This window comes from Lithobates pipiens, unplaced genomic scaffold, assembly GCF_037356315.1.
Source record: "Lithobates pipiens isolate NorthernLeopardFrog02 unplaced genomic scaffold, aLitPip1_a1.2 Scaffold_18, whole genome shotgun sequence".
NCBI classification, from domain to species: Eukaryota; Metazoa; Chordata; class Amphibia; order Anura; family Ranidae; genus Lithobates; species Lithobates pipiens.
This window is the reverse complement of record NW_027507758.1, coordinates 585,090,581-585,103,544: the sequence shown is the minus strand read 5'-3', so window position 1 is coordinate 585,103,544 and position 12,964 is coordinate 585,090,581. Positions and strand designations below refer to the sequence as shown.

Sequence of the window (12,964 nt, the reverse complement as noted above, 5' to 3'; positions counted from 1 at the left end):
GGTACGGGGTTCCCCTTAATATCTGTATAAGACCCAAAGGGGCTGGTAATGGGCAGGGGGGGGCTACCCATGCCATTTTTCTCAATGATTTTTATCCATATTGCCGGAACCAGACATTACATTAGATGTTAGAAATGTCATTTTGTGCAGGGATATTATAGACACTCACCAGGCACAATATTTAAAGGAATATTTCACTTTTTTTTTCACTTTAAGCATCATTAAAATCAGTGCTCCCGAAAAAACTGCAATTTTTTTTGCATTGATAAATGTCCCCTAGGGCAGGAGCCGGGTCCTCAAACCCATTTTAGGACAATAACTTGCAAATTAGCCTTTAAAATTAGCACTTTTGATTTCGAACATTCGAGTTCCATAGACTTTAATGGGGTTCTAAAGTTCGCGCAAATTTTCGGTCCGTTCACAGGTTCTGGTGCAAACCGAACTGGGGGGTGTTTGGCTCATCCCTGATGCTGAGCTAATCAAAATCGCCACAGCTGATCACAGTTGAAAGTCAGATAGCTCTGTGTGCCATTGAGAAGGTAATTAGCTACACCTGATTGAGTTTACAAGTCATTTTTAGGAGGGGGTATGTCTATGTCTGACTTCATTTCAGGCTGCAAAGCAACATGATGTGATTATTTTAAAGGGGGTGATTCTTTTCTATACCCACTGTACATTATTTTATAATTGTGTGTCTATATACAGGTATGTAATAAAAAAAAAAAATATATATATATATATATATATATATGTAATATGATATATATATATATATATATATATATATATATATATATATAAATATATATATATATATATATATATATATAGATAGATAGATAGATACATATATCAATAGATATATACATAATTTTATTTTTCTATTAATAATATATTATATATACAGTACTTACACATGCACACAGACATTATATGGTCAAAAGTTTATCAACACTCCTTTATTTTCTTTTAGCTTGTCATAACCCCAGTCACTTCTGCCAGTCTTATACTCACTTTTTTCTACTTTTTTCTAATCCACACAGATATTACTCAATAAACTGCAAAGCTGCTTGTCAAAACCCTTTAGCAAGTCTAAAATCTATTGGCCTTATAGTAGATATATCACATGGCCCCAAAGTGCAATTCCACTATTCCATCCAAAAAAATATATTTGCATACTACATGACATACTTCCATCAGTTTCAATCGGCCTCCAGGCCCGAGCATTGTCACACTGGAATTCTATTCCACACAAGGGTATTTTGCAACTGCAGAGGTAGCAGGGGGAGCAGAGAAGGAGCAATAGACATGCCGTGTACACACGAGCGGAAATCCTACAGAAAAAGTCAGACGGGAGCTTTTCATCGTATATTCCGATTGTGTGTATGCCCCATCTGACTTTTTACGTTGAAAATTCTGACGGACCTAGAAACAGAACATGTTCTAAGTTTTTCAGACGGAACCAATTCCTATCAGGAAACCGTTTGTATACTGTTCCGACAGACCAAAAACTATGCATGCTCTGATGCAAGTAGGAGACGGAAGCTATTGGCTATTGGGTATTGAACTTCCTTTTTCTAGTCCCGTCGAACGTGTTGTACGTCATCGCGTTCTTGACAGTCGGACTTTGGTGTGACCGTGTGTATGCAAGACAGCTTGAGCAGAATTCCGGCAGAGAAACCTTCAGAGTTTATTCCGACGGAAAAAATGCTTGTGTGTACACGGCATAATGGTGTGACCGAGGTTCAGAAGGACAGAATTTTCAATATGAAACTAAGTTCAAGAACATAACCTCAAACTAACAGTAGGAAAATTCAAAATTAACTTTAGAAAAAAATGTTTTACTTAAAGGGTAGTATGACCGGAACAGATCTCCAGCAGAGGTATGGAGGCAGGCAACAGTAAGTGAATTTAAACATGTCTGGAACAAATATGTTCTATTAAAAAAAAAAAGGAAAAAAAGTGCAGACTTGTTGGACCACTTGGGCTTTTTTCAGCCATCACTCTTCTATCTCTCTATGTTTTTGTCCTCTTCTATCCTTTTTGGCTCAGCTTTTACAGTTCAGGTCCTCCTAAATGACAAGTGTCTTCTACAGTAATTAGACATGTTTATATAACTGGAATCTTCCTTTAGGTATAAAAAATATACTCACTTTTACTGTGTCCACATTAAACTTGAAATTTAATTGCAAAGCAGTGCTTGTAACATTGCCGATAATATTCAGAATCAACTGTACATCATGATCACTGTAATTAACCGGGTCGGCCTTGGCAAGTAAATTGCCAAGAGAATTTATGAGATCCGGTCCTGAAAAATTCTGAAAGAACAAAACCATTCATATTACACCTTTACACGGCTCTGGAGGAATAAAAAAATTACTACAAATGACAATATTACCATCTTCATAGCCTGTATACCACCCTTAGAAAATTCCTGTACATTTAAAAAAAAAAAAAAAAAGCATTTTTCTTAGTGTCCTAAAAATATAAATATAGAAAATAAATACTTGTATGCAAAGTTTTGAAAAGTGCCTTGAGAGATTTTATGACAATTAAAATGTCCAGAGTGAGGCCGCGTACACACGGGCGGACTGTTCGCCCAACTTTGTCCGCTGAACAGTGTTTGGGCGGACAGTCCGCTCGTGTGTGGGCTTTCAGCAGACAGTTTCAGCGAACAGTCTGCTGAACAAAGTTTTTCGGAAATTCAGCGGACAGTTTGACGGACAAGGTTTTTCGGAATTTCCGAAAAACTGTCCGCTGAAACCTTGTTTCAGCGAACAGTCCGCTCGTGTGTAGGCTTGTTCGTCAAACTAAGTTCCGCGCATGCTCAGAAAGGATTTACACGCCGAAAGTTATAATGCAGTGTATAGGACGTCGTATTTTTCGTCCCGTCGTACGTGCCGTTCACATCATCGCGCACGGTTTCAGCAAACTGTTCGTTCGTCGTGTGTGGCCATGTCCGTCCATGCTAATTTTGAGCGGACTGTTTGCCGAAACTGTTTGACGGACAAAGTTGGGCGAACAGTCCCCGCGTGTGTACGCGGCCTGAGAGATTAGGAATGATTAAAACTAAAAGTTGTCATGTACCTGAAATTTTGTTAAAAATAGGGAGATTCCGACTATGGTTTATAATTTTGTGGAAAGTCAATGGAAAATTAAGGTGGCTTTTGGTTGTTTTTAATAGTGTAATGGGCTTTAACCACTTCAGCCCCGGACCAATAAACACCTTAAGGACCAGAGGTCTTTTTCCAATTTCGCACTGCACTGCTTTAACTGGTAATTGCGCGGTCATGCAATATTGCACCCAAACGAAATTTGCGTCCTTTTCTTCCCACAAATAGAGCTTTCTTTTGATGGTATTTGATTGCCTCTGCGATTTTTATTTTTTGCGATATAAATGGAAAAAGAGCGAAAATTTTGAAAAAAAAAAATATTTTCTTCTTTTTGATATAAGAAAAATCGAATAAACTAAATTTTAGTCATACATTGAGGGCAAAATTTATTCAGCCACATGTCTTTAGTAAAAAAAATGTCAATATGCGTATATTTTTTGGTTTGCGCAAAAGTTATAGCGTCTACAAACTAGAGTACATTTTCTGTAATTTACACAGCTTTTAATTTATGACTGCCTATCTCATTTCTTGAGGTGCTAAAATGGCAGGGCAGTACAAACCCCCCCCCAAATGACCCCATTTTGGAAAGTAGACACCCCAAGGAAATTGCTGATGGGTATGTTGAGCCCATTGAATATTTATTTTTTTTGTCCTAAGGGATTGAATAATGACAAAAAAATATATATATATATATATTTTACAAAAAGTTGTCACTAAATGATATATTGCTCACACATGCCATGGTTATATGTGGAATTGCACCCCAAAATATATTCCGCTACTTCTCCCGAGTATGGGGATACCACATGTGTGGGACTTTTTGGGAGTCTAGTCGCGCACGGCACCCCGAAAACCAATCACCACCTTCAGGATTTCTAAGGGTGCAAATTTTTGATTTCACCCCTCACTACCTATCACAGTTTCGAAGGCCATAAAATGCCAATATAGCACAAAACCCCCCAAAATGACCCCATTTTGGAAAGTAGATACCCCAAGCTATTTACTGAGAGGCATGTTGAGTCCATGGAATACCGTATATACTCGAGTATAGGCCGACCCGAGTATAAGCCGAGGCCCCCAATTTACCCCCAAAAAACTGGGAAACCTATTGACTCGTGTATAAGCCGAGGGTGAGATATGCCTGTCCATCCCTGTGTGTGTGTCCATCCATCCATCCATCCCTGTGTGTGTGTCCATCCATCCATCCATCCATCCCTGTGTGTGTGTGTGTGTGTGTCCATCCATCCATCCATCCCTGTGTGTGTGTCCGTCCATCCATCCATCCATCCATCCCTGTGTGTGTGTCCGTCCATCCATCCATCCCTGTGTGTGTGTCCATCCATGTGTGTGTGTCCATCCATGTGTGTGTGTCCATCCATGTGTGTGTGTGTGTGTGTGTGTGTGTGTGTGTGTGTGTGTGTGTGTGTGTGTGTGTGTGTGTGTGTGTGTGTGTGTGAGGCCTTGTGTGTCTAGCCTACCTGTGTCCCCAGCCTCCGTCCGGTCCCGAGCCGTCCCGAGCCGAGCCTCCGTCCGGTCCGGTCCCGTCCCGTCCCGAGACTCCGTCTGGTCCCGTCCCGTCCCGAGCCGAGCCGAGCCGAGCCTCCGTCCGGTCCCATCCCAGGATCACCGCTCTTCGTCGGCGCCCATTTTCCTGTTCAAATGCCGCGCCTCCCTGTCTGTGATAGGCGGAACACAATTTCCCAGCAGTCTGTGTTCCGCCTATCACGGCCATCCTTTCATCCTCGTCCGTAGTACGAGGATGAGCGGATGTCCGTGATAGGCGGAACACAGGCTGCTGGGAAATTCAGTGTTCCGCCTATCACAGGCGAAGGCGGAGCCGGAGGCGCGGCTTTTGAATTAGAATAGAATGGCCGCTGTCTGTCTGCTCGACACGCTGATCGAGCAGGCAGACAGCGATGACTCGAGTATAAGCCGAGGGGGGCACTTTCAGCCTCAAAAAAGAGGCTGAAAATCTCGGCTTATACTCGAGTATATACGGTATTTTATATTTTGCCACAAGTTGCGGGAATATTACAAACTTTTTTTTTTTGCACAAAGTTGTCACTAAATGATATATTGCTCACACATGCTATGGGCATATGTGAAATGACACCCCAAAATACATTCTGCTGCTTCTCCTGAGTACAGGGATACCACATGTGTGGGACTTTTTGGGAGCCTACCCGCGTACGGGACCCCGAAATCCAAGCACCGCCTTCAGGATTTCTAAGGGCATACATTTTTTATTTTACTCCTCACTACCTATCACTACCTATCACAGTTTTGAAGGCCATAAAATGCCAAGATGGCACAAAACCCCCCCAAATGACCCCATTTTGGAAAGTAGACACCCCAAGCTATTTGCTGAGGGCCATGTTGAGACCATTGAATATTTTTTTTTTTTTGTCCCAAGGGATTGAATAATGACAAAAAATGAGGCATGTTGAGTCCATGGAATATTTTATATTTTGCCACAAGTTGCGGGAATATTACAAACTTTTTTTTTTTGCACAAAGTTGTCACTAAATGATATATTGCTCACACATGCTATAGGCAGAAGTCAAATGACACCCCAAAATAAATTCTGCTGCTTCTCCCGAGTACGGGGATACCACATGTGGGGGACTTTTTGGGAGCCTAGCCACGTACGGGACCCCGAAAACCAAGCACTGCCTTCTGGATTTAAATATAAAATGGTACCAAAAAAACTGTTAGGCCGCGTACACACGCGGGGACTGTTCGCTCAACTTTGTCCGTCAAACAGTTTCAGCGAACAGTCCGCTCAAAATTAGCATGGACGGACTTGCCCACACACGACGAACGAACAGTTTGCTGAAACCGTGCGCAATGACGTGAACGGCACGTACGACGGGACGGAAAATACGACGTCCTATACACTGCATTACAACTTTCGGCGTGTAAATCCTTTCTGAGCATGCGCGGAACTTAGTTTGATGAACAAGCCTACACACGAGGGGACTGTTCGCTGAAACCAAGTTTCAGCGGACAGTTTTTCGGAATGTCCGAAAAACTTTGTTCAGCAGACTGTTCGCTGAAACTGTCTGCTGAAAGCCCACACACGGGCGGACTGTCCGCCGAAACACTGTTCAGCGGACAAAGTTGGGCGAACAGTCCCCGCGTGTGTACGCGGCCTCAGGCCGCGTACACACGCGGGGACTGTCTGCCGAAACTAAGTTCGTCAAACAGTCCGCTCAAACTTTTGAATGAACGAACACGCCCACACACGGCACTTTTTGAGCGGACAAATACGGCAAACTTTGTTCGTCGTACTAAGTCCGCGCAACTTTTGAAATGAACGGACTCGCCCACACACGAGGCAACAGTCCGCTCATTTCGAGCGCGTGTGCAGGTAGGCGGGGCCCGCGACGGAGACGTCGCGGGCTCCGCCGCCTGGAATGGACTTAAAGGGGAACCCCAACGCCAAAAAAAATCGGCGTGGGGGTCCCCCCAAAGTCCACAACAGACCCTTGTCCGAGCACGCTACCCAGCCGGCCAGGAAAGGGGGGCGAGCGAGCGCGCCCCCCCTTCCGAGCCGTACCAGGCCGCGTGCCCTCAACATGGGGGGTGCCTTGGGGAAGGGGGGGCCGCGCGGCCCCCCCACCCCAAAGCACCTTGTCCCCATGTTGATGAGGACAAGGGCCTCTTCCCGACAACCCTGGCCGTTGGTTGTCGGGGTCTGCGGGCGGGGGGCTTATCGGAATCCGGGAGCCCCCTTTAATAAGGGGGCCCCCGGATACCGGCCCCCCACCCTATGTGAATGAGTATGGGGTACAATGTACCCCTACCCATTCACCTGTAAAATAAAAGTACCCAAAAAAAAAACACAACACACGAGATAAAATATTTTATTGCACAGCTCCGGGGGTCTTCCGGGGTCTTCTCGTCGGACTCCTCCGCTATCTTCTTGTAGCTCTTTTGCTAGCGGAGGAGTCCGGCTTTCTTTCTCCCCGCCGCCGGCCTCTTCTCCCGACTTCGGGGGTCTTGTCCCCCTCTTCGGTTCTTCTGCCGGGCCACCGCGCCTTCTTATAGCTCTTTTACAGGCGGTGGCCCGGTCTTCTGTCGCCGCCGCCTTCCGTTCTTCTGCCGGGCCACCGCGCCTTCTTATAGCTCTTTTAGAGGCGGTGGCCCGGTCTTCTGTCGCCGCTGTCGCCTTCCGGTCGCCTTCCGTTCTTCTTCTTGTTCTTCTTCTTCTTCTTCTCCAGGAGATGTTGACACGTCGCTCTCTCCGGCCGGAATGCCAGAGCCGCGCTGTGCGGCCACTTTTATAGTGACAATGGGGCGGTGTCACATGGTATATGTCACATGGGTTGGTCACATGGGTTGATGTCACATGGGGACTATGACATCGTAAGGGGGCGGGGTCACCATGTGACCAACCCATGTGACATATACCATGTGACACCGCCCCCAAGGCACCCCCATGTTGAGGGCACGCGGCCTGGTACGGCTCGGAAGGGGGGGCGCGCTTGCTCGCCCCCCTTTCCTGGCCGGCCAGGTAGCGTGCTCGGACAAGGGTCTGTTGTGGACTTTGGGGGGACCCCCACGCCGATTTTTTTCGGCGTTGGGGTTCCCCTTTAAGTCCATACCAGGCGGCGGGGCCCGCGACGTCTCCCTCGCAGGCCCCGCCTACCTGGAGACGCGCTCGAAATGAGCAGACTTTCCTCCGAGCGGGAACAGTTTGCTCATTTCGAAAGTGGCCTACACACGGGCGGACTGTCCGCTCAAACCAAGTTTCAGCGGACAGTTTTTCGGAATTTCCGAAAAACTTTGTTCGTCAAACTGTCTGCTGAAACTGTCCGCTGAAGCCCCACAGACGAGCGGACTGTCCGCTGAAACACTGTTCAGCGGACAAAGTTGAGCGAACAGTCCGCCCGTGTGTACGCGGCCTTAGCGGTGGCAGGGATCAGGCCTGACTCTGCGATCGCTGCAGTTATGTGTTTAGTGTTTTGTAAGTGACAGTGATCGATCAATACTGCACTTGGGTGGGCTGGGCGGAGGGGCAAAACGCAGGTGCTAGCAGGTATCTGGGCTGATCCCGCTAACAATGCGTTTTTTTGGAACCCTAAACTGCTGGGGACGCTAGTATAGATCTGATCAGATCAGATATTGATCTGTTCAGATTCTATACCACTACGGGAGGTTTATGCTTTGCGTGTGGGTGTTAGCGGTACTGGCACTAACCTAGCGCTGCCTGGGGTGACGCAGACCCTGACCCTAAAACCTAATTGATATCACCCGCCGGGTGATCAGGGGGTTAAACCTTTATTGGGTAATAAATGGTGGGTGCCCTGATGCTATAAAAAACAAACTAACCAGAGTCACCCGTAACACTTATACGGTGATCAGTGGTGAAAGGGTTAACTAGGGGCAATCAGGGGGTTCAAATTTTTATTAGGTAGTATATGGGGGTCCCTGGCGCTATATAAAAACCTGACGGGGAACCTAAATAACTAACTGGCTAACCAGCGTCACCAGTGACACTTATACTGTGATCGCTGGTGAAAGGGTTAACTAGGGGGAATCAGGGGGTTATTATCGGGTAGTATATGGGGGTACCTAACGCTATAAAAACCTGGCGGTGAACCTAAAAAAATAACTAGCTACCTAACGACACTAGCGACACTAATGCAGCGATCAGAAAAACGATCGCCTAGTGACACTGGCAAAAGGGGGTGAAAGGGTTAACTAGGGGCAATCAGGGGGTTAAAACCATTATTGGGTAGTATATCGGGGTACCTAGCGCTATAAAAACCTGTTGGTGAACCTAAAAAAATAACTAGCTACCTAGCGACACTAGCGACACTAATGCAGCGATCAGAAAAATTATCGCTTAGTGACACTGGCAAAAGGGGGTGAAAGGGTTAACTAGCGGCAATCAGGGGGTTAAAACCATTATTGGGTAGAATATCGGGGTACCTAGCGCTATAAAAACCTGGCGGTGAACCTAAAAAAATAACTAGCTACCTAGCGACACTAGCGACACTAATGCAGCGATCAGAAAAATTATCGCTTAGTGACACTGGCAAAAGGGGGTGAAAGGGTTAACTAGCGGCAATCAGGGGGTTAAAACCATTATTGGGTAGTATATCGGGGTACCTAGTGCTATAAAAACCTGGCGGTGAACCTAAAAAAATAACTAGCTACCTAGCGACAGTAGCGACACTAATGCAGCGATCAGAAAAATGATCGCTTAGTGACAGTGGCAAAAGGGGGTGAAAGGGTTAACTAGCGGCAATCAGGGGGTTAAAACCATTATTGGGTAGTATATCGGGGTATCTAGCGCTATAAAAACCTGGCGGTGAACCTAAAAAATAACTAGCTACCTAGCGACACTAGCGACACTAATGCAGTGATCAGAAAAATTATCGCTTAGTGACACTGGCAAAAGGGGGTGAAAGGGTTAACTAGCGGCAATCAGGGGGTTAAAACCATTATTGGGTAGTATATCGGGGTACCTAGCGCTATAAAAAACCTGGCGGTGAACCTAAAAAAATAACTAGCTACCTAGCGACCGTAGCGACACTAATGCAGCGATCAGAAAAATGATCGCTTAGTGACACTGGCAAAAGGGGGTGAAAGGGTTAACTAGTGGCAATCAGGGGGTTAAAACCATTATTGGGTAGTATATCGGGGTACCTAGCGCTATAAAAACATGGCGGTGAACCTAAAAAAATAATTAGCTACCTAGCGACACTGATGCAGCGATCAGAAAAATGATCGCTTAGTGACACTGGCAAAAGGGGGTGAAAGGGTTAACTCTAGGGGCAATCAGGGGGTTAAATCTTTATTGGGGGGTGATAGGGGGCTACCCTGGACCTAACACTAACTGCCCTGACAGTTTTTACTGTCACAACTGACACTGAATACAGTGATCAGTAAAGGGGGGAGGGGGGATCGGGGGGCGATCGGGGGGGGGGGGGGTTTGTGTGCCTGTGTGTACCTACATGTCAGTGTAGTGTTGGTGCACACTTACTATTAGTCTTCTCCTCGTAGTCCGGTCAAAAAGACCGCCCCGAGGAGAATGACATCACTTCCTCCTTCCTGTGTAAACAATACACAGTGGGAGGAAGTTCGTCATTGGCCAGGAGCGATCCAGAGGTAGCCAGAAACCAACGGCCATCCCCTCATCACGGATCGCTGCTGGAGGGAAACGGACCGCCGTATCCAGCGGGAGGGGGTCCGATCGGACCCCCCACCCGCTGGAAGGCAGGCACGTACATCTACGTGCTTGTGCCTGCCTGTGCCATTCTGATGACGTATAATGGCAATACGGCGGTCCTTAAGTGGTTAAATAGCTTCTAATGCCGCGTACACACGACCGGACTTTCCGGCAGACTAAGTCCGACAGACTTTCGGTGGAATTCCGACAGACTTTCCGAACGAATGGACTTGACCACACACAATCACACCAAAGTCCAACGGATTCGACTGTGATGATGTACGACTGGACTAGAATAAGGAAGTTCATAGCCAGTAGCCAATAGCTGCCCTAGCTTCGGTTTTCATCCATCGGACTAGCATACAGACGTACGGATTTTTCGACCAGACTTGAGTCCGTCTGAAAAATTTGAAACATATTCTAAGTCCGTCTGATTTTTCGACAGCAAAGGTCCGATGAAGCCCACACACGATCGAATTGTTCAATGGATTCGTTCTGTCAGACCTTTGCTGTCGAAAAGTCCGGCCGTGTATACACAGCATAAGGGTTGTAGAAACTCCCTTCAATTATCATGGATCTGTTCTTGTACCAGGAAACTGCTCCCTCATTAGTTGTGTAGCGCCCTGCTCCTAATGGGCAGACGCTATTATTTTTCAAATTTAGTTGTCTGAAGCTGCAGTTGGGCTCAGGTTAATTTTTCCTAAATGTTCTGGTTTCTGTGCCAGTCCAGCTGGGTTGCACTGGTTTCCACTTGACTGTAGGTGTCGCTGATGCCGCCGCTAAGTGTGGAAATGCACCGAGCTGGATCTATTGAATTTAAGGTACCGACACCATTTTTGCTGGTTCTTTTTCCGGGTTCCGCTATCCTGACTTCATGGCCCTCCTGGCCTGGGGTCTGTGTCGCATGGTCCTGTGCCTTGGGCTGGCTGGCCTGAGGCTTTGCAACTGAGAGGGTAGGCCCAGAAAAGTCTTGGGGCCTACTGATCCAGGGGCGGTCCTGTGCTGTCTCACCTATGGGGAGAGGCCAAGAAAACTGAAAGATCCAGGGGAGGACTTTTCTAGTAGAGGACCGAGCGCAAGGCTGGTATCTCTGGAGGAGCCTGGAAACTCAGTTAGAGGACGCAACCTGGATCAACACCCATACAGTATCGAGGGGTCGGCTGAAAAAAAATGGTACTGTATGGTGGTTCTTCAAAACTCTCAAGATTTCTTAGTTCAATTGACAATTCAGTGGGAGAGACTTTGTTGAGCATCTCATCGTCTGCTAGGTAAAGTGAAAGGGGCCTATCTGATGGTTGCTGGATCCAGTCTGTGGAGCTGTTTGTCCTCTGGATCTGACCATATCTCTAACCCACACTTATCAGGTGCCTGAACTCCCCCTTTATCCTTTGACCCTCTATTGAAGGACTTTTGTGCTTATCCTAAATAAATGTTAAAAAAAAAGGACTAAGTGTCAGATTCAACATAATTTGGGCTACTTTCCAACGGGACCCCTGGGACGGAGAAGCGAGCAGGTGAGGTAATGGTAAGCCCAAATAAAACCAGCAGCTCCTTCGGGGGGCAGTGCTATAGTTGTATTTTTTCAATTTTTTTCCACAAAGAAAATGACAGATCATGGGAAAATATGCTTGAGGTGATTGTAGCCGTATTAGTGCAATTGTGACCGAGAAAATTAGATACTGTCCGTGATACTTTTTTTTTTGCACTAGCCTACAATTTTTCAGGACAAGCTTTTGGTGTATGTCCCCTTCTTCAAGGTCCAAGCAGTACTGTTTCTAAAACTGTTGTGAATCACTACAGCTTAGACCTTGCAGAAGGGGACATACCCCGAAAGCTTGTCCTGAAAAATTGTATGTGTGTTAGTGCAAATAAAAAAAGTATCACGGACAGTACTCAATTTTCTCTATGGGAAAATATGAAATATAAAAGAAATGAAAGGAGCACTACATAAACAACAATGAGATCCACACAAAAAAATACTCACCGAACAGGCTTTTTCCAAATAATAGTTCAACTTAATAGTTAAATCCAAACCTAATAAAAAAAGCACATACAAAAGTGTTTGAAAGAAAGTTAGACTTTGTAGCTATACACATATTCTGAAAAAAAGGAAAGGTGATAATTACTATCAGGGCTTTTTTTTCTTAGAGAATAGGTGCAGGAACTCCCCTCTTCGGAGTCACTCCTTGTCTCTGCCCCCTACCCACCTCAAAGCACTGTCTTTCGGCTCCACCCCTACCCACCACCCAGTACTAACCCTTTTAGAGAATACAGAACCAAGTATCACTTTGTGCTACTAAGTCATTTGTATGAAATTTGATAGACCCCACCCCAGCAACAGACCCACCTCAGCAACAAAAGACTCCCCCAGCAGCAATAGACTCCCCAAGAAACAGACCCACCACAGCAACAATAGACCCCCCACATAGCAACAAATCTCCCCTCTAGCAAAAAAATACCACCCCAGCAACAATAGACCCACAGCAGCAAAACAGATCTCCCAACAGCCAGCATCAATAGACCCTCCAGCAGCCAGCAACAATAGGTCTCTCCCTCAACAGTAGATCCCTCCCAGCAACAATTGACCCACCAGCAACATAAGACCCCAACAGCCAACAAAAATAGACTTACTCAGGAACAATAGACTCCAACAAAAAATAGATCTCCACCA

At 46.1% G+C, this 12,964-nt stretch overlaps 1 protein-coding gene across 1 annotated transcript in view; it reads right to left on the bottom strand.

The window, feature by feature from the left end:
* LOC143989115 (uncharacterized) overlaps positions 1-12,964 on the bottom strand; it is a 149,222-nt gene that overhangs the window by 49,989 nt on the left and 86,269 nt on the right. Inside the window, exons 4-5 of the mRNA XM_077489138.1 lie at positions 12,278-12,327; positions 2,154-2,318 (exon numbers count right to left, since the gene is read on the bottom strand). Of these exons, the coding sequence (XP_077345264.1) occupies positions 2,154-2,318; positions 12,278-12,327 (215 nt within the window). The remainder of the gene's footprint in view (positions 1-2,153; positions 2,319-12,277; positions 12,328-12,964) is intronic.